The sequence below is a fragment of the Polyodon spathula genome, chromosome 5 (assembly GCF_017654505.1).
Source record: "Polyodon spathula isolate WHYD16114869_AA chromosome 5, ASM1765450v1, whole genome shotgun sequence".
Taxonomy (NCBI): Eukaryota; Metazoa; Chordata; class Actinopteri; order Acipenseriformes; family Polyodontidae; genus Polyodon; species Polyodon spathula.
The window spans coordinates 36,107,499-36,128,248 of record NC_054538.1 but is presented as its reverse complement, the minus strand read 5'-3'; the positions used below and the strand labels follow the sequence as shown (position 1 = coordinate 36,128,248).

The 20,750-nt window shown below is 38.2% G+C and overlaps 2 protein-coding genes across 4 annotated transcripts in view; both read left to right on the top strand.

Annotated features, from left to right (window-relative positions):
• The first annotated feature begins 365 nt into the window (after nt 1-365).
• cln8 (CLN8 transmembrane ER and ERGIC protein) lies at nt 366-5,283 on the top strand. 3 transcript variants are annotated; one of them, XM_041250524.1, is made up of 3 exons: nt 366-431; nt 3,070-3,744; nt 4,253-5,283. In XM_041250524.1, exons 2-3 carry the CDS (start codon nt 3,202-3,204, stop codon nt 4,574-4,576), a joined length of 867 nt encoding a protein of 288 aa, XP_041106458.1. In that variant the 5' UTR covers nt 366-431; nt 3,070-3,201; the 3' UTR covers nt 4,577-5,283. The 3 variants fall into 3 exon arrangements, with proteins under 3 accessions (XP_041106458.1, XP_041106459.1, XP_041106457.1); XM_041250525.1 differs by lacking the exon at nt 366-431 and adding an exon at nt 1,378-1,418; XM_041250523.1 differs by lacking the exon at nt 366-431 and adding an exon at nt 1,425-2,617.
• A 10,402-nt stretch (nt 5,284-15,685) lies between these two features.
• The window catches only part of LOC121316408 (rho guanine nucleotide exchange factor 10-like), a 33,794-nt gene continuing 28,729 nt past the window's right edge, over nt 15,686-20,750 (top strand). The window contains exon 1 of the mRNA XM_041251480.1: nt 15,686-15,826. The gene's annotated coding sequence lies outside the window, so the exon portion shown is untranslated. The remainder of the gene's footprint in view (nt 15,827-20,750) is intronic.

Here is a 20,750-nt window from a genome sequence, read left to right as displayed (position 1 = left end):
CCAAGCCTGCAAATAGTGATAGCCAAAAAAATCTAAGATAGTCAGTGTAAATCAGTTAGTCAAATCTCGGATATTGTAGGGTTAATATAGTACTGTATTTCTAACAGCTTAAAGGGCGTAAGTCAGTTTGAAGTTAACCCTGATACATTTGCTTAAAGTAAATCCAGCCTTCACCATTCCAAGCAAGTTTGAAATGCATTTTAATATGCAAGTCGACCACATGGGAAGTACATTCATAACCTTTCTCTGCTCATTGGATAAAATGACTAGAGGAATGCGTCGAACGAATGTAACCCACCAATCGTATGCGAGTTCAGAGATAAAATGGGTTGTATTTCCTGAAGCGAATAACAGCAGGGACCAAACTGAGATCATGTGATGTTTTAAAAACGGAAATGAAGTTGTATGTGGAGCTTAATGGAAGCAGTGAGGTAAGTTCGGAGAGTATTAGTCAGAGTTGTAGTATGTTATACAATGTAAATGTTAAGTCTGTTAGCGAGTTATTTTACAGTATATGATATGAAAGTCAGACGTAAAGCAAATGAGCAAAGAGTAAGTAATGCAGTGTTGATAGCACAGGAGATAATATGTTGAAACTGTTGCAAACATATATAGTGTGTGTGTCAGTCATCATGTGCCAGTCATTACGTGCCACTAGTTATCTTGACCTGTCTCCAGTTCACCTGCTTCATCTGCGGTGTACGCGAACTAAACTAAAACAATTGCACTTATGTACATGTTTAATCCTGATTAATATAAAGCGCCCCTTGATAATTTAATAATTAGCAATAAGAAAATCATCCGCGGAAAAAAAAAAAAAAAAAAAAAACGTTGGCATAATTGCTTTCTGTGCATTTGGAATAAATTATACCGACACTGCTGTATAGAGCTGCGTGTATGATTTGTTGACCGTGAAATGTATCTGCAGACCATTACAGAATATGAATTAACAATGAAATATTTGTTCATAGTTAGATAAGCAGTTCTCTAGATGTATGGGGGAAAAAAATGTAGTGCGACATACATACATACAGACAGATGGATGAACGCACATACACACACCACCAATATCCCTAGAATCGGATTTTCTCAATAACTTAAAATAGTATTCTTACTACCAAGTTTCATGACCATTGGAAAAGATGATCTCCAAATAAGAACATCTGATATTTTCTGTAATTTAACTCATGTACTTAATCTGATAGTGTCAATACCAATATCTCCATCTGTATGTGTGAAGTGTGACGCACACACTGGCAATCACTGTCCGGTACAAAAATATAGCTAAACAAATGTTCCTTGCAGAAGTGAAACCTTCACACAGGCGTGGCTGTTTGTTACTTCATCTGCTTACGAACACCCATCATGCATTTTGTCTCGCTCGACCGGGGTCAAAGTGTGTCGAACCACATCCTGAGGTGGGTCAACCTGGGTACTAGTGCCGGATTAACCTATTTGCAAATTACGCTGTAGTGTAGGGCCCCCAGCTGCATGTGTGCGGCCGGGTCCACACACACAGGAACAGAGGAACACACAAGCTTGAATTTGGTTCATTGTTTCTTCTTTTATGACGGCTAGGCATTTGTTCTCAATTACAGCATACCTGGTCTGAGTCTCTCGCACAAGCAGCTTCCTGCTAATGTACAAAACCAAATATTACACGCCCATTACCTCCTGGGAAATATCCATCTCTAGTCCTACATCAGAGGCATCAGTTTGCAGGATACAATCTGTGAATCAGGCTCAATTACACATTCATTTACTTCAGTTTTAGGGCCAATTTAAAAACCTCTCCTGTCTCAGATGTGCATAGTATGCCTCTTTACATTTTAGAAACTTTCCTTTTTAATTAGGGGGTTTGAATTTTAGAAAAAGACAGGCCATGGTAAACATGTATTATGGCTGCCCTTCTGCAGCTGGAAGGAGGGGTTTATGTCCATGGTGTTTGTTTCTCTCCCTTTATAGCTAACCAAAAGCTTAAAACAAGAAATAAGCAAAGGATAGTCAGAAAAGTTATTCCCTTTTTTGTTAAACTAGATTGTTTTGTTCTATTGAATGCAGTGCTACTACTGGTCCGTAGAAGGGATTTACAAACAGTTTTGGGGGGGGGGGGAAAAACACACTTTTTTATGTATCTCTCTATCTCCATCTACCATAATCTGCTGCTATTGAATATATAATAGCTGCTGGTCTTTCTGGTAAACTAACAAAACCACTGACCCATTATCCCCAGTGGATGCTATAATATGTCCTTGCTAATGCTTTTGTACTTTACTGCCTGAGACTGAACTTTTTTTTTTTTGTCTGTGATCCATATTGGATCAATAGGGGTTCTATGTTCCCACAGATGATCAAATGTAAGTTTTAAATCACGTGATTTCTGTCGTATGGTACAAGGCAATAAAGGCATAAATAGTTTAACAGTTCTCCTACCATGGTTGTTGTGGAAGAGTGAGTATGTAGGTGGCCCCCAAAATATGGCTTGGTCCCCAACACAGGGCCGGATTAACCAATATGCCAAGAACACCATTCGCCATAATAAGCATAGGGCCCCAAAATATGGATTAGCATATGGCCCCCCACATCCTTTAGTCCAGGCCTGCCGGTTACAAACCAGGTACGTGTTCTTTTATTATTTTAACATCTTGGTTAATACTCCTTTTTTAAAAATTATATTTGCTATTGGTAAATAAATCGTGCAAGGGAAAACACAAGTTGGTACATTTGAATGGCAAACCTGCTTGTACCTGTCAGTATTATTTAATAATATTGTGGTGGCAGTCCTAAGCTGCAGAAAAAAATAAACAGGACCTCCAGCATTGTGGTTATTTTAGTTTACAGTGCAAAAGGTTAAACTTCAAATCTGTATTGGCAAAAAAAAAAAAAAGATTGATGTAAATATCTGTGCTGAGACACAAGATTTCTTGCACTGCACCTACTATAAAGTGTTTATCAGGATAAAAGTAAATGATCTTTCTGAACTTTGTCATCTGGAAAAATCAGTCATGCTTTTGTCAACCAATTGTGTATTGCTTTCTCATAATTAAACTTGCCTCATTTTAATTTCAGGTGCAGGCAGACCTCTATAGAGAACCTGGCTTGAGTCGCCTTCCAGTGTAGCATCCCTGAAGTTGCTGTCTGTAGCCTCTGTGAAGTACTTGAATAATCTGGTGTTTTGTAGGAAAAAAGCAACAGCCTAAAATGAGTTCCAGCCATGAGAGCTCTCTTACACCCAGCATTTTCGATATGGATTATTTTTCTTGGAATGTGCGCTACAAAGTAATTGCTGCTGGATTTATTTTCTATTGTGCAGTTTTTCTGCTCTCCCATGTTGTGTCATCTTGCTTCTCTCAGACTTACTGCTCCTTGTCAGCAAAGGAGAAAGTGTTTTGGGACCTTGCAGCTACTCGTGCAGTATTTGGGATCCACAGTGCAATAGCAGGCCTGTGGGCATTGCTGGTAGATCCAGTGATCTCTGCTGACAAAATAAAAAAACAGCAGAACTGGTCTTGGTTTACCCTACTCATAGCCACAGGGTTTTTTCTCTTTGAAAACATGGCTCTTCATGGATCCAATTTAGTGTTCAGAACATTTGACGTGTCTTTGGCGATTCATCATTTCTTTGCCTTTGCTGGATTTTCTGGTGCAGTGATATGGGACACAATTGGTCACTATTTACCTATGGTGACACTGTTACTTGAGATGAGCACTCCTTTTACCTGTATGTCCTGGATGCTTTTAAAGGTATGTCAATTGTTTAATATGTTCTTTTTTTCACTATTTCTTATGTAGCAGAAAGATTGGTTACAGTTTTTTTTTTTTCCTTTTTTGTGTGTGGAGAATAATGCAGTATTCAGTTACGCAACACTGCGCTCCTCTCCTACTGTGAGCATTAATTTGAGAAGACACAATATATTTGACTTTAAAATTTGTTTTCTTAAATTCACTGACGCCGTACCAACTCCAAAGGCATTAAAATAACAGTATATAAAAACACTATAGTTTAAAACTTAAACATCAGGTTTATTTCTTGCAGATAACTCGGTTGTTTTGTTTATATTGTCATATCAAATGTTAAAGATTAAAAAAAAAAAAAAAAAAAACTCATATTAGTAGTACTACTATGATAAACCCATAACCAGAATAATCCGTAAGGCTTGTTTATTTTCACATTGTTAAAGAATGTTCCACTTTGGTTTGCAAAAATTCCCTTTTGGGTATTGTTTTGTAATTTGTCTCTTATCATCGTCAGGCTGGCTTGTCAAAAAGTGTCTTCTGGAAAGCCAACCAGTGGCTGATGATCCACATGTTCCATTGTCGCATGGTGCTCACCTACCACATGTGGTGGGTCAGCTGGTGTCACTGGGATGGAATCGGAGGAAACATTGCCCTGCCTTTGCGTGTCATCTTTTTTACTGGACTGATCTTGGTTACTTTTATATTAAACCCAGTGTGGACTCACAAAAAGACCATGCAGCTTCTGAATCCAGTGGACTGGAACTTCGGCAACAAGCCAGCACCTGAAAATGGTCCATCTGCAAAACAAGATGGCCAGTTATCGAAGAAATTAAGCTAAATAACAAAGCCAATTACCCCAGTATTAGCTACAGGTCGATAGCGGTGTGATCATGTTTGAATGTTGTATATTTATACACAGGTTTTCAAGCAACTGTTTTAAATATGTTCTCATAGGTGAAAGTGTTCCATAGATGGAATTCCATCAAAATGACTTTTTTGTGACCTAAGAATTTTTATTTATTTATTTTTCTCCTGTTGAACTGTAGCTTGATTGAGACCATAGGCGCCTAACCCATAGAACACAAGGGAGGCAAACTATACTAAGTGAGAGGATGACTATATTTAAATAACCATTAAAATAACACTTCTGTTATCATTATTTATTGTGCTTATGAACTATCCCTGCACAAATTGCTTCTGAAATCACTCCTGTATTTACTGTTACTTTAAAAATGCTAGAGCCTTAAAATTAGGGATTCATAAGCCATTCAACATGAGCAAGTGTGTCCAGATTTGTTTTTGTTTATGGAATTGTGGATCTTTTTGTAAAACAAAGTAATGGAACTGGGAGTCATCAATAGCCATCCAAATGAGAAAGACTAACTCTGATATACTAATATGAATAGTATTTTTTGTTTTGTATTACTACTACACAAGTATTTGTAATGTTTAAAGTAAAATTGGAAGTTTGTTTATATTGTAGATTGATGTTACTGGTGATCTTGTAACATTGAAAAGTGTTCCAATAAATACTTTGTGTGTTAACTGTTGTTCAATAGTGTTGGTTGTGTGATGGTATGTAAGTGATTCTTAACTTTTGTGGTGATACTGGTTAAAAGTATGGCATTTCAGTTAGTTCTGGGATGAACATGGAATTTCACGTTCAGATATTCGTCCAAGATTTAGATATTCGTTCAAATAGTCGTTCATTTTCAGAACCTTATCAAAGCCATTACATGTCACATGGTATTGAAGTTGAAAAATATCCTAGACGTATATACAAAACAAAGGATGTAATACAGCAGTTAGTCTTGTATGTATTTCAGATCAAAAGATAATTAGGGCTACTGATTTTCCATTCTTGGGAATAGCAAATTCTGTTTTTCAAAATGTCCAATGTTTTGAGCTAATTTCTTCATCGTCAGGTAATATAATTTAATTAAGAAGCCTAGTTTAATTAGCTTTATTAAAGGAAGGTAGTGTGGAAAGAAATAAACTAAACAATAATTAAATACGCAGTTAATGTGCCTTTCTTACTTAGGGAAAGCCTTGCCTTGAGCGCAGTACGTAGGTCTAAGTTTTTCAGCATCGAAGATTGCAGTGGTTTGCCATTGTTGCTGTCTTATTTGCTTTCTTGTTCTTTAGTGATGACTGGCAATATGATCTTTAATGGTATGACCCCGCCACACTCGTACATGGTCAATCGAATGACAGAGTATCTCACCATCCTCATATAGATAATCAGTTTTTATTTTTAGCTCCGTTTTACTGAAACATTGCATTTTTTTTCTTTGTGGTTGCAGCCGCAATATTGAGTTTCAGGCAGAGACACGTGACAAGTCATATGATAAATTAACTCAGCTTGGCTGGGTGTAGTGTTAAAAAATTAATTAATAAAAATAAATAAATAACATTCCCAAAATGTTCTGTTCCCAATGCCTAATTCCACGATCATGGAAAATCAATAGCCCTGCAATTTGTGCCCAAAAATAAGCTCTTTAACTGCAGCACTCGTAGAGCTGTCCAGTAGCCTTGACGCGCATCTCATAGAAGTCATAGGGAGTAATCATCTATTAGTTCGAAAAAAGTCTGTTCCTTAAGTGATTAAATGTCTGCTTCGTGACTTTAGTGGTTAATAAAACACACTGAAAGGTCAACAACGTCCGTAACAACCATCTGACAGTTTTTAATCTTTCAGTTGTGTGTTAATTCAAGATCAGACCATGCTCAGCAATAAAAGTTTCAGTTCCCTGCCTAATTTGTAATGGTTTACAAGACAAGCTGGTACGGATTAAGGTGCTAGTAAAAAATTAATTAATAAAAAGAATAAATAACATTATCGGGCCGTTCCCAATGACTACTTCTCGATCTTGGAAATCAATAAGCTGTTAACGAGTTCCAACGAAGTGCAATCTTGTTTAACATAAGAAAGTTTACAAACGAGAGGAGGCCATTCGGCCCATCTTGCTCGTTTGGTTGTTAGTAGCTTATTGATCCCAAAATCTCATCATCAAGCAGCTTCTTGAAGGATCCCAGGGTGTCAGCTTCAACAACATTACTGGGGAGTTGATTCCAGACCCTCACAATTCTCTGTGTAAAAAAGTGTCTCCTATTTTCTGTTCTGAATGCCCCTTTTTCTAATCTCCATTTGTGACCCCTGGTCCTTGTTTCTTTTTTCAGGCTGAAAAAGTCCCTTGGGTCGACACTGTCAATACCTTTTAGAATTTTGAATGCTTGAATTAGGTCGCCACGTAGTCTTCTTTGTTCAAGACTGAACAGATTCAATTCTTTTAGCCTGTCTGCATATGACATGCCTTTTAAGCCCGGAATAATTCTGGTCGCTCTTCTTTGCACTCTTTCTAGAGCAGCAATATCTTTTTTATAGCGAGGTGACCAGAACTGAACACAATATTCAAGATGAGGTCTTACTAGTGCATTGTACAGTTTTAACATTACTTCCCTTGATTTAAATTCAACACTTTTCACAATGTATCCGAGCATCTTGTTAGCCTTTTTTATAGCTTCCCCACATTGTCTAGATGAAGACATTTCTGAGTCAACAAAAACTCCTAGGTCTTTTTCATAGATTCCTTCTCCAATTTCAATATCTCCCATATGATATTTATAATGTACATTTTTATTTCCTGCGTGCAGTACCTTACACTTTTCTCTATTAAATGTCATTTGCCATGTGTCTGCCTAGTTCTGAATCTTGTCTAGATCATTTTGATTGACCTTTGCTGCTGCAACAGTGTTTGCCACTCCTCCTACTTTTGTGTCGTCTGCAAATTTAACAAGTTTGCTTACTATACCAGAATCTAAATCATTAATGTAGATTAGGAATAGCAGAGGACCTAATACTGATCCCTGTGGTACACCGCTGGGGACCTTTGGTGAACAGCAATTTTCAACTTTCCACATATTCTCAATTGGATTGAGGTCCAGGCTTTGACTGGGCCACTTCAGGACATTGACCTTTTCATTTTTAAGCCACTCCAATGTGGCATTGGCTGTATGTTTGGGGTCATTGTCCTGCTGGAAGATGAATCTTCTCCCAAGTCCCAGGTCTCTTTCAGACTTCAGCAGGTTTTCCTCCAGGATTTCTCTGTACTTTGCTGCATCCATTTTGCCCTCTATCTTCACGAGCTTTCCAGGCCCTGACGCAGAGAAGCATCCCCGTAGCATGATGCTGTCACACCATGCTTCATGGTAGGGATGGTGTTCTCAGGATGATGTGCGATGTTAGGCTTGCGCAAAACAGCGCTTAGCGTTGAGGCCAAAAAGCTCTATTTTGGTCTCATCAGACCATAGAATCTTCTTCCACTTGGTTTCAGAGTCTCCCACATGCCTTCTGGCAAACTCTAGCCGAGATTTGATGTGAGTTTTTTTCACAACAATGGCTTTCTTTTTGCCAGTCTCCCATAAAGGCCAGTTTTGTGAAGCACCCGGGCTATTGTTGCCGTATGCACAGTGTCTCCAAGCTCAGCCGGGGAAGACTGTAACTCCTTTAGTGTTGCCATAGGCGTCTTGGTGGCCTCCCTGACTAGTGCCCTTCTCGCCCAGATACTCAGTTTTTGAGAACAGCCTGTTCTAGATAGATTCACAGTTGTGCCATATTCTCTCTATTGCTTAATAATGGACTTTACTGTGCTCCAGGGGATATTCAGTGCCTTGGAAATGTTTTTATATCCTACCCCTGATTTGCTTTTGAAGAACCTTGTTCCGGATTTGCTATGAATGTTCCTTCGTCTTCATGATGTAGTTTTTGTTAGGAAATGTACTAACCAACTATAGGACCTCCCAGAGACAAGTGTATTTAACCTGAAATCATGGGAAACACCTTAATTGCACACAGGTGGACTCCATTCAACTAATTATGTGGCTTCTAAAGACAATTGGTTGCACCAGAGCTTATTTAGGTGTGTCATAGCAAAGGGGGTGAATACTTATGCAATCAATTATTTTCTGTTTTATATTTGTAATTAATTTAGAACAATTTGTAGATTTTATTTTTCACTTTGACATTATGTACTTTTTTTGTATTGATCAGTGGCAAAAACTCCTAATTAAATCAATTTTGATTCCATGTTGTAAAACAATAAAATGTGGAAAAGTCCAAGGGGGGTGAATACTTTTGAAAGCCACTGTAGTTGGTTTGCGTAGTGTGCTTTTGCATGCCTTTTGTGTCTATAGGCTACATAAACACATTTATTTTCAATTGTATGTTACTTATTTTATTTGTACAGTTTTATATAATCACAATATACCTGTATAAAGATGCATTTCTGTTCAAAAGTTGTTTTTTTATTATTTTTAGTACATTTTTTTTCATTATTTTGTTTTTTTTATTTTTTTTATTTTATTTTAATTTTTAATTTTTACAAACTCGGCTGGTATATGCACGTTTTAATATATAAACCTATTTATTTTCAATTTTGTCTTACTTATTTACAGAGTTTTGGTTTTATAGTATTGTGTATAAATAATGTACCTGTATAAACACTCATTTCTGTTCAGATGTTTCTTTATTACATTTTTTCATCGTTTTTTGCATTTGCGTTTTATGTAATATGTCTGTATAGTAAAAAAATTCTGTTCAAATGCCCACTTATTTACATTATTTTGGTTGTGCAGATGCTTTATGTGATGTGGCTAGATAAAACTACGAATTAAATCAGAATGTTTGTCCTTTCTTTATAATAATTATATTGTTTTTATTACGGCCATCAAAATGACAGCTTGTGGCAGTTCTAGGTATGCCTATAACTCCAGCGGTTCTAGTGTTAACTTTCCGACTGTTCTGAGTAAAAATCAAAAATAGCCAGGAAGAACAGTCGCAAAATCCCAATTCCAACACTATGAAGAATGTTATGCAAATTAAGCAGGTACCTAATTAACATATCCCCTGCGATAAAATCTAAAGGGTTGAAGTGGTCGGATTGATTATTTTCTGTCTAAAATGGTTCCACCTGTTTCAAAGAGTCCTCTATGGAAGTGGGAAACTTTCAAACAGACCCTGTGCTAAAATAAAAACTCACAGCCCTGTCATTCTTTAGAGTCAAGCACCCTGAGGGGTCCTGCATTGGCAGTGTTGCTCACAGCCCTGTCATTCTTTATAGTCAAGCACCCTGAGGGGTCCTACATTGCCATTATCACTCACAGCCCTGTCATTCTTTATAGTCAAGCACCCTGAGGGGTCCTACATTGCCATTATCACTCACAGCCCTGTCATTCTTTGCCATTGGTTGTTTGTATGATATCCTATAATACACACAAGTGTTATTAATTTATCATAAAGTGCAACCGGGTATGGAGCATATTATGTGCCAAAATTAAAAATAAATAAAAGAAGAAATGAACAAATGTCTATATATTTATTTATGTATTTCTATATTTTTTTTCCATTTTGGCATAAAAGATCCATCATAACCGGGTACACCAAAGCCCAAGAGGGAGCTGTTCCCACTTCCACCAGCAGAGGAAGAATGCCTGCTGACCCCATCTCCACCAGCAGAGGAAGAATGCCTGCTGTCCCCATCTCCACCAGCAGAGGGTGAGTGCCTGCTGGTATCACTTCCCCTACCATCACCACTTGGAGGAGAGTAGCAGGTGCTTCCTCTGCCTCCATCACCTTCCCCTGCAAGTGAGGGAGAGCCGCACCAGTCCCCTGTAATAAGGGTAGACTACACGTCGCTCCCACCTCGTCCACCAGGAGATTACACGATTCTGCCACCTCCATCGGCAGGAGCAGAGCAGCAGGAGCTGCCTCTGCCTCCGCCACCTCCACCGCCAGGAGCAGAGCAGCAGGAGCTGCCTCTGCCTCCGCCACCTCCACATGGTGAATGCCTGCTGGGTCTTCGTCCACCAGCAGAGGATGAATACCTGCTGGTATCACTTCCCCCACCAGCAGAGGATGAATACCTGCTGGTATCACTTCTCCCACCAGCAGAGGATGAATACCTGCTGGTATCACTTCCCCCACCAGCAGAGGATGAATACCTGCTGGTATCACTTCCCCCACCAGCAGGGGATGATTGCCTGCTGGTATCACTTCCCCCATCATCATGAGGCGAGCAGCTGGAGCTGCCTCTGCCTCCATGATCATCAGGAGGAGAGTAGCAGGAGCTGCCTCTCACTTCACCAGAAGGACCAGGAATAGATGGTAACAGTCCTCAACAGCCCTTGCATAGGCTGCTGAGGGAAGCACAGAGAAAAGCCAACACCCTCTTTCCCCGAGGAAAGAAAAATACCTTGTAATAAAAGTGTGACAGAAGGAAGACATTTAGGGAGGTAAGAGCTAATTTTAGCTTTTCAGGGTTATTTGGTGAGAACGCAAGAAGTCTGCATTTGACCAGTGAACGCTTTCTTGATATTCATCTGAACTGCACAAGCAGAGGCTGTAGCTTTTTACTCAGTATCTTGCACTCTTCAGCCCTTAACCACAGTTCAGAAGAGCCATCGTGTTCACTTGCAGCAGGAGTTACAGATCTGATATATTTCCTTTGCATTCATTACCTCATTTTCCACTTTTACCCTGTGCCACATAATACAATGTAAAATTGCATAACAAATGCTCCTAATATAAACTTTTTCAGTTGTTGGGAAGCACTGGAAAAATAATTATTTATCATGGAGGCAGCAACTAAGAATCAAGCCCTGGTCTCCTGAGCTAACAGAGAGAGTGCATTACCAGTACACAATGTCCAAACCCCATTAAATATCATGTTTGTGAGTCTTTGTTACTGAGTGCATTTCACTGCTATCTGTGCTGTGATAAGTGATTACATTGCTGGGCTTTACCATTTAAACACACACACACACACATTAGGTTTTCTAATAGTATTTGTGTCTTACCAAAGAAGTCAGAAATGTGGGATTCATTTAAGATGAATATTCAAAAACTATTACAATTATTAATATTTCATATTACAGCCTGCATAATAAAACACAAATGGCCCTGGTCTTGTCATATTGGATGTTGAAGACAATACCCTTGCTAAAACACATCCAGACTTGACTACTGTAATGCCCTGCTTTGTGGTATCCGGTTGGTACATTTTATATGCTGCTGGCAGTAGAAAGTGCTTCTGCTTGGGTTCTGACAAATAGTCTAATCAACATTGGCATAAGGGATGTGAAGATTTCTATTAGTCTTGAATTCAACTGACTTAGGCCTATTACTGGCACTCCCTCAGTCTACGAGACTCAGCTGTGCTTTGTTATATACAAAGATGTTGTGTAGCAGTTTCATCAGTGACACATAAGAGACCAGATCAGTGCTGTTTCAACAACCCCAGGCTGGGAAGCTGTGTCTCATTCACAGTCAAGCCCTTCACAGGCCACACAAATAGTGGTGACTTGCTACTGAAGTCATTTAAGTAGCATCCTTTATGAACAAGCATCCTATGGAAATTAACAAGCAAACGTGTTTACGTAGCTCTTAACTGCTACGTAAGCAAAGGATAAATAAAAAAGGCAGAAAACCAGAGTACAGGGGCACAAGATCTGAAACATGAAACGAAACAGTTTTTTATCTGGTTCTTTGGATTACATAGAGACCCTCATTTCCTCGTCTCAAAGTAAGGGAAGAAACATAGGGGTTTAATTAACTCTCAAATTGGCACAACTTCAGAAATACAATAATTCAATGTTTTCTTTTAAAAGTTTCTCAGAAAATATTTCTTTTATTTTATAATAAAAGGCCATTTTTAAAATATATTTTATACCTGATCAGTATTAAAAAAACAACAACAAAGGTGTACAGCTGCATGTGTTACAAAATAAAATCATTAATGGTTCAATGTAGCATCTACCTGTTCTTAAAAAATTGAATGTCCTGTACATCATTTCTTTTTTTATAGCTACATGTTCTTTGATTGGGAAATATATATATATAATATATATATATATGTATATATATATTATATATTCATATATATAATATATATATATATAAATTTGGCGACCGCTGTGAAGACAACATCTTCTGCTGCCTTGCTCACTTCAAACATTGCATGTTGCAAAACAGAACTATCACCTTTACTTGATGAACCAGTGTTCGGCTTTGCTTTAGAACTTGTAAGCATTTCCTCTCACAATATGCCATTTAATGTAAATGGAAAAAGTCTACAACCGTTTTGGGACTGTTAAACGGTTGTTAACCAGCATCATATGTTTTTAGTTCGTTAAAAGTTATTTTACGTTGTTGTTGCAATGGTTGGAAAACGTGACAGGAACAAATTAAACAATGGTTTAACAAATGTACAAACACCAAAATACGTTACGCTGCACGTCTCTCGACTAATGTTCAGGATTACAAAATTGCGAAATCAAATTCTAGTAGTACAGTGGTCCTCAAAGTGGTGCCCGCGAAGCCAGGCCATTGTGCTGACGGCAGCTGTTCTTATATTATGGGTCGTAGTGGGAAAATAAAGACAGCTTTAAACACTTTTTTTCCAACAAAGCGCCACAGCAGTAGGTTGTCAGTGCTGCTCGCTTATTCTGTGCTTGTACGTAGTACGTACTCGACGTTTTTGTTTTGTTTTGTTTTCCTGAAAGGCTTCAGTGATACGATCAACCAATTGAATACAACGTGTAACAATTTTTTTTTTTTTTTTTTTTTTGGTTCCTGGGTAGTAAGTGTTATTTCCTAATTGCTTATGCCTCAAAAGTATAAAAATGGCCATTATTCCCCACAAACTTTGCTTTTGTGACCAGGACAGTGACATTTTGAAATGTACCTATTTTCCAGAACATTCCAGATAGATTCAGTGCTGAGTAAACTTGAAGTAACTTCTAGAACTTTCTAGAACTTTCCAGTAATATAAATAGTATAAATACAGGGGCCTTAAGCCCACCAGTTCAGTTTAGTTCCAGCTGCCTAAGTGGATACATATCAGCATTTTTCTGAGATGGCATCAAGAGGCTGCAATGGTGGAATTCCTGATGGGTCTCCAAGGCGGTTTTACCAAGTTTCCCTGCTATCTTTGCCTTTGGGACAGCAGGGACACCAAGGTGCACTACCACAGGCGGAACTGGCCACAGCAGACCGAGTTCTCTGTGGGGAGGAACAACGTCAAGTGGGAGCCACTGGTGGACCCCAGGAAGGTGCTGATGACACCACTACACATCAGATTGGGCCTTATGAAACAATTTGTCACAGCTCTAGATAAGGAGTCGGCAGCCTTCAAGTACCTTCAAGACTTCTTCCCTAAGCTGTCTGAGGCAAAGGTCAAAGCTGGTGTCTTCGTCGGACCACAGATAAAGAAGATCCTGGAGTGCAATGAATTCCCCAAGAAGCTCACTAGTAAGGAGAAAGCGGCTTGGAACAGCTTTGTCGCAGTGGTTCGGGGCTTCCTGGGCAATCACAAGGCCGAAAACTATGTGGAGCTGGTTGAGACTCTGGTGAAGAACTACGGCACAATGGGCTGTAGGATGTCCCTCAAAGTCCATATCCTTGATGCTCATCTTGATAAATTCAAGGAGAACATGGGAGCGTACTTGGAGGAGCAAGGTGAGCGCTTCCACCAGGATATAATGGACTTTGAATGCCGCTACCAAGGACAGTATAACGAGAACATCATGGGAGACTACATTTGGGGGCTGATTTGTGAAAGTGATTTACAGTATAATCGTAAATCTCGAAAAACTACTCACTTCTAAATCTTTTGTAGTCATTTTTGTATTACTTTAGTATAAATACATGTTAATTTGGATTCATATGTTGTTTTTTTCTGACTTTATGTGAATGAAAAGACACACATTTGCCCGTTTTCCCATTGGAAATAGTGATATTTTGAAATATCACTGTCCTTGGTCACAAAAGCAAAGTTTATGGGGAATAATAGCCATTTTCTATACTTTTGAGGCATAAGCAATTAGGAAATAACACTTACTACCCAGGAACAAAAATTGTGTTACATAGTGATATCTATCTGTACTGTCTCTGCGGTAGCCCAATCATAAGTTAACTGGGTGGGACTAAACTGTGTCTGTTTCAGTTATAGGTACTGACAGTTTAACCAATAGGAGAGTCAAATATCTGCCAAGTTTTACGCAGTTGTCCAATCATAAGCAAGCAGAGGCCGTTCACGATTTTTGAATGAAAATTGAAGGCGAGTGAGAAGCCAAAGGGAAAGTGAAAGATCTGACAGCTGTCCAATCATTCGTGAGCAGAGGCGGGGTGTTAATATGCCGGGTAAGCGCTGTATTTCGCCGACTGTTATTGAGAAAAATAATACATTTCATTATGCACAATTTAATTTCCTATCTCTTTTTTTTTTTTTTTTTTTTTATTTCACCATACAAAGGAAACACCCTAGTATATTTAGTTACGAATCCACTTTCTCTGACTAATTGTACTGGAGATGAGCGATCTTTAAAACACAGTAGTGTTGACAAATTTGTAAAATTGAAACAAAACGAGACGCTATCTATTCTCTTTTATTTTAGTTTATTCATGGTTATCTGTGTAAACATGCTATTTAAAAATATTTGAATTTGGTATTCTATGTAAATTATTTGAAGACTAACATCCGCTAATTTTCCGAAAATATATATATATTATAATATTTATGTATATACATTTATAATATATATATATATATATATATATATATATATATATATACTATGGGTGTGTCGCGATAAGGCACGGTGTAAGATTTGCGTGCGCGCAAACAGCCAAGTAAGATCAATTTATGTCTGTGCCCAAACTACTTTGAAGACCACTGTAGCAGTTGATGTTTCACTCCTTAGTTGCACACAGCTGTGCAAAGACAAGCCACCTCGCGGGTCACGTGTATCATTGGAATGCAACCGGCTGGGGACCGCAACACTGTGATTGAGGTGCATTTGGCCAATCATTTATTCAAAGCTACAGAGCAGCACCAATGGGGAGCGGCGGGGTGGTGGCTATCCAAGAGACAGACTATATTGGAAAAGATTGTAAAACTGGAATAAGAAAAATACAAACAATTGAGCCAGTGGCAGTAGTATGATTGAGTGGATTGTAGTGGTCAACTTTGGAACAGAGGACGGAAACAGTTAAACAATGCTTCAATGCAGCTTTAATGTGCGATAGAACTCGGTAAGTATTCCGAGATGTATATATTCCATGGTAATTGTATTTTGTGTGTGGTGTCTGTGCAAAAAGGTAAGCGAAACGGTCATTCAGAAAGTCTTGTCAATGAGATATACAAGTGGAAGGGTAGCCTGACATAGTTTGGAGTACTGTATGATTTGGTTTTAGCATTGATCAAAAAAAGTTCCTTTAAGCTTAGTTAAAAAAAAAAAAAAAAAAAAAAAAAAAACAAACAAAAAAAAACCCTCCAGTGTTACAGTATGTTCTTGTGGACGGATAACTTGTGTTTTATATTATTATACATTCACAATCACTTTTTCTTTAGTCTGTAATTGCTTTGAATTGTCTGGACTATTTGTCTTTTTAAACGTACTAAACACTGTTTTAACATCATAACTTAACTTTAATTTAGAGGAAGCAATTTGAAATGTTGAGTTGTAGTACATATATTTAAAATTCTGTTTCGTGATACAGTATTACCAAATTGCATATCTGCATAGAGCGAGGGAATGTTATTGCTGTGCAATACAAACCCAATGTAATTGGTCATCCGACTGCACTCACTTCTTAAAGGAGGTAGTTGGTTGCTATTTATTGTTTTTTAAATGTATCTTGTTTATTAAGTGATGCATATAGCATATTGATGCACGTTTTAATTTGTACACATGGCTATACAAATAAGCAGATATTAAAATAAACATTTATTGATTTGTTTGTAACGTGTATTAAACATTGGTGAGTGTAGCCCCTTTTAAGAGGCTATTTAGTAGACCAGTGTAGAGCCCCTTTCATACTGGCAGACCTACTTGGGTCACAGTCCTGCACAGTGTGAAACCACGTACCTGGGTTGTACATGGGTTGACCCAGCTTACAGCGACCGACCTCGGGCGCCTCAAAGAACAATATTTTTAGCCATATTTTTGTTGATTTGAGACACCATGAGCCAGATTGCAGCAGTGATGAAGAAACATGTGCTCTAATCAATATTTGGGTCGACGGTTCAGTCCAGAGAAGCTTGGGCAGAAACATCAATGCTGCTTCTGGGGCATTGATACACGTATTGTTTATTTGTTTCTGTCACCCAGGTCGACCTTGCTTTAACAAAAGCAGTGTGAAACTGCATAGCTGACCCGCATGACACCGGGTAGAGCATGTTGGTGTGAAAGGGGCTTGGACTAAACCTGGAAAATCTCCCTGTCCTGCTGTTGCACCATTGTAATTTACTGTATCAGTGTATCACTGCACAAAAAGAAAGACCATTACAACTCGTTGGTGTCAAATGGATTTTACTACAGTGTAGCTGCCTGGACTTGGTCTGAAATATGACCAAAATGGAATAAGTGGTCCATTAAGCCACCCACCAGCTGCGGATTAACTATACTCTTTCAGTGAGTTAGATTCATGTTTTGTAGCCGTAATGGACTATTAACTTTTAATTGTAATTGGATAATCGTGATATAAATATTTCTCCACAATATTAGCATTCTAAGTTCACATCCTAAATTTACATAATGCTTTTAGGGACATTCCAGCTGAAGAGGTCAAGGGGAGGTTGCTTGGACACTTCATTGACTTCTGTGAATTCATTACTTTTTTTTTTTTGTTGGAAATCCCTTAAAACAAACTTTAAATTACATTAACATTATTTGCCTATGATATCCCCCACAGAGAAAATAGGTCACAGTTAATTAAAATTAGCATTTTTTACCACCACGAATGTGGCTCTTTTGCACAGACACACAACTCCTTTTTCTCCATCAGATGTTGTCGAGACATCATGAAACGCCTCCCCAGAATTTGGTCAACTTGAGTTGAAAGAGCCTAGTAAGAAAGTTTACTTGTAGAATAATGCCTGACTCGGATGTTGTCAGCCCTAAAACACCCACATGCCTGGTGTCTGGTTTTCTGTTCCCAGACATTAACAGAGTTTGGTTTTTACATTTTTTTTTTTTTTTTTTTTGGGCCACCAAAAATGCAGCCGATCACCATATTTTTGGAACAGGGATAAACTGGAATGACATGACTTACTGTCCTTATTATACATTTCATTTCAGCACGTTTTCAACTGTAGTGTTATATGTGCATATTTTTGTGTATAGCCATTTTTAAAATAAAGAAAATACTGTTTGAACAGATGCTCCGAGGAAGGAAATAAGATGCCCATTGCTTAGCAGTTTGATCAGTTCCTAAGTTTAATAACATACACCTGAGCTTGTTTTATACACGGGCTAACCAAGCACATATTAAAGCCTGAAGGATGAAACTAGTGTACAATATGTCTTATTGAAACTACTGTACAATATGTCTTATTTCCATCACTGTGTATTGTAGTGGCTGTGATCGCTCATATAATTGCTTAAAGGCTTTTTGGAGTGGAATTAACAAAGCTCTGTATCCAGGTTTCTTTGGATAAGTGAACAGCCTTCAAAGTCTGCAGATTAACAGGCTCCAGTCTGTCAAGGGAGTCGCCAGTTTGGTTCGGCACCCATACCAAACATTTAAGACATCTGAAGACCCAAAACAGGCTTTAACTGCATTAGCCTCTAACAAGCACAAACCTGAACCCTGCATGCAAACAAGACTGTATTAATAACATTTGCATGAATGCATAATTCTTTGTTTTTGATGATGACGTCTGAATGAATCAAAAGAATACAGTTGTCGATCTTTTTAGTAATTTTAAAGGTCATTCCCCAATTCAATGATCTGGGAGTTTTATTTTTATTATTAAAAGTAAAACATTTTAATAGTCTCTTTTTGGAACTTTTTACTTTCTGTGGAAGGATTTTTAAAAATGTTTTTATTAGTTTACTAAGGTCACCCAGTAATGCGGTAGATATAATAGCTGTATTAGTGTGCTGCACGTAGCAAGTGAAACAAATCTGTTCAGCTGGGTGAACAGTTTGATCCTCACTCACATTGTCTGGCAGTATGCTTGTCCAGTTCGCTTTACATCACTGTGTTTGAAAGTTGGTTGCCTGTGAGATATTTGCACACATTAATATGTTTTGCAGATTTGTTGGGTCACCGAGAAATGTTATGAGAGTTGTGGAAGTGAATATTAAGTAGATATTTAGTCCAGAAGCTTTCTGTTGAATAATTTTTGTATTGCTGGTTCATAAAGCTTAATCTCTTATCTACTTTAATAATTTTGTTATTGCTCGTTCGGCATGATCATGCTGTCTAGCATATTGAAGTGTCATATAGTGATCAGCACCAACTGAGTGGTTAAGCACAGGTTTGTTAAGTATTGTAAGATAATGTTTACATTAAAATGATTGATTTCCACCGAGTCATGTGTATATGATCTGATTTGAGTCGATTTAAAAAGTGGAAAATATTTCACTTTTGTAGTTGAGTGAAGTTACATTGTTTTATGTTCCAGAGGTTTTCTCAACAAAAGTTACCAACATTTGAAAATCGGGCCCATAGTTACTTTCCTTTCCAATTAGTTTTAAAATTCAATTTTGGACCTGGTTCAAAGTCAAATGCAGGGCAACTGTTTAACAGTAGATGTTCAGTATGAAATATTTTTATGAAATGTTTTTTTACAAATGACCGTGCAGTTACATTTTCTGTTTTGGGAGCATTTTCAGGGCAGTTTAAACCTTTAGAAAGTTTTAGGCTTCTTGTGTAGACTGTAATGCCATCATTTGCTTTTCAATTCTGGGGCATTGTGACAGAAATACAATGAGTTCTGGTTGTAAGTCTCCCTCTCGACCTGTGAGGGTGCTAAATAGCCAAAGGAAAAGTATCTGGACGGGCTGGACTGACAGTTTGTTTCCGAGGTCGGGAAGTCGGTCAGCCTGGATGGAAGCGAGACTCTGTTGCAGGAACGTATTGACCCGGAAGGTAAACAAGGTAGCAGCTGCAAGCTATAGACGCAGCTGGAATCGTTTACCAAGGAATCATGCGAGGTAGCATAAAAGGGGCCAGAGAAAGGCTAATCCTTTCCTTCGTTTTGGTTGTATATGTAAACCTGGAAGGACTGACAGCTGCAGTAGAAACTGCTGAGGAATATTCGTGAGTGTTTGTTTGTTTTGAGTGTTAGTAATTGTCTTGTTTATTGTATCACTAGACAGCTAAACATTTTCCGGAGCTGTTGCTTTTTTGGGCCAGCACAAGCCAGAACTGCACTGCACGAACTGTCACCAAATAACCTGTTATCACCCACCACGAGCACTACTACACACACCAGGGACTGGTGACCGTGTTTTAGTATTGTGGGGCGGATAATGTTTATTGTTTGGGACTGTAAACCCGTTTGTTTGGCTCTGCGCATTACACATTGTTGTGTATTGCCAGAGCATTTTTCCTTTGTTGGTCACCAGACCCGGATTATAATTAAAACCCCTGTTTCCTACCAGATTACAATTGTTATTTCTTCTGCACTGCATCACCTCTACACCTGTTCACAATCACCGGCCAAATTGCCACAGGCATGAATTAGAAAATTGAATTTATCTGATGCTCCTTTCCATTCTTGGATGGTTAGTCAGTTTCCCTTCAGTAAATATTCCTGCAACCCTGGCTAATATCCATTCATATTTCTCACTTTAACAACTTAATATCACCCTTTGGAAGAAAAGAATGCAATTAGAAAGTGACATTAAAAAGTTTTATGGTTGTAATCTATAAGGCATATTCTGAAATACAGCTATAGATTAAGTGCTAGAAAAATGTAGTTTGGTTGATGTATTTAATTATATGACGGGAATCCAAGCTAAAGAACATGTGCATGGTAGTTTAACAGTTTCTTTGAAGATGTTAAAATGATAGACTGTTACACATGGAAATGAAAATAGAACTAAGTTTAGATGCACACAGTATAGGCTGTAAATCACTGTGTTTATATATAAGTTTAAGAACAAGTTTACGTGAGCCTTGGGGGCAAACAGATTAGAAACTCTGCCCTATGTGTCAGGGATGT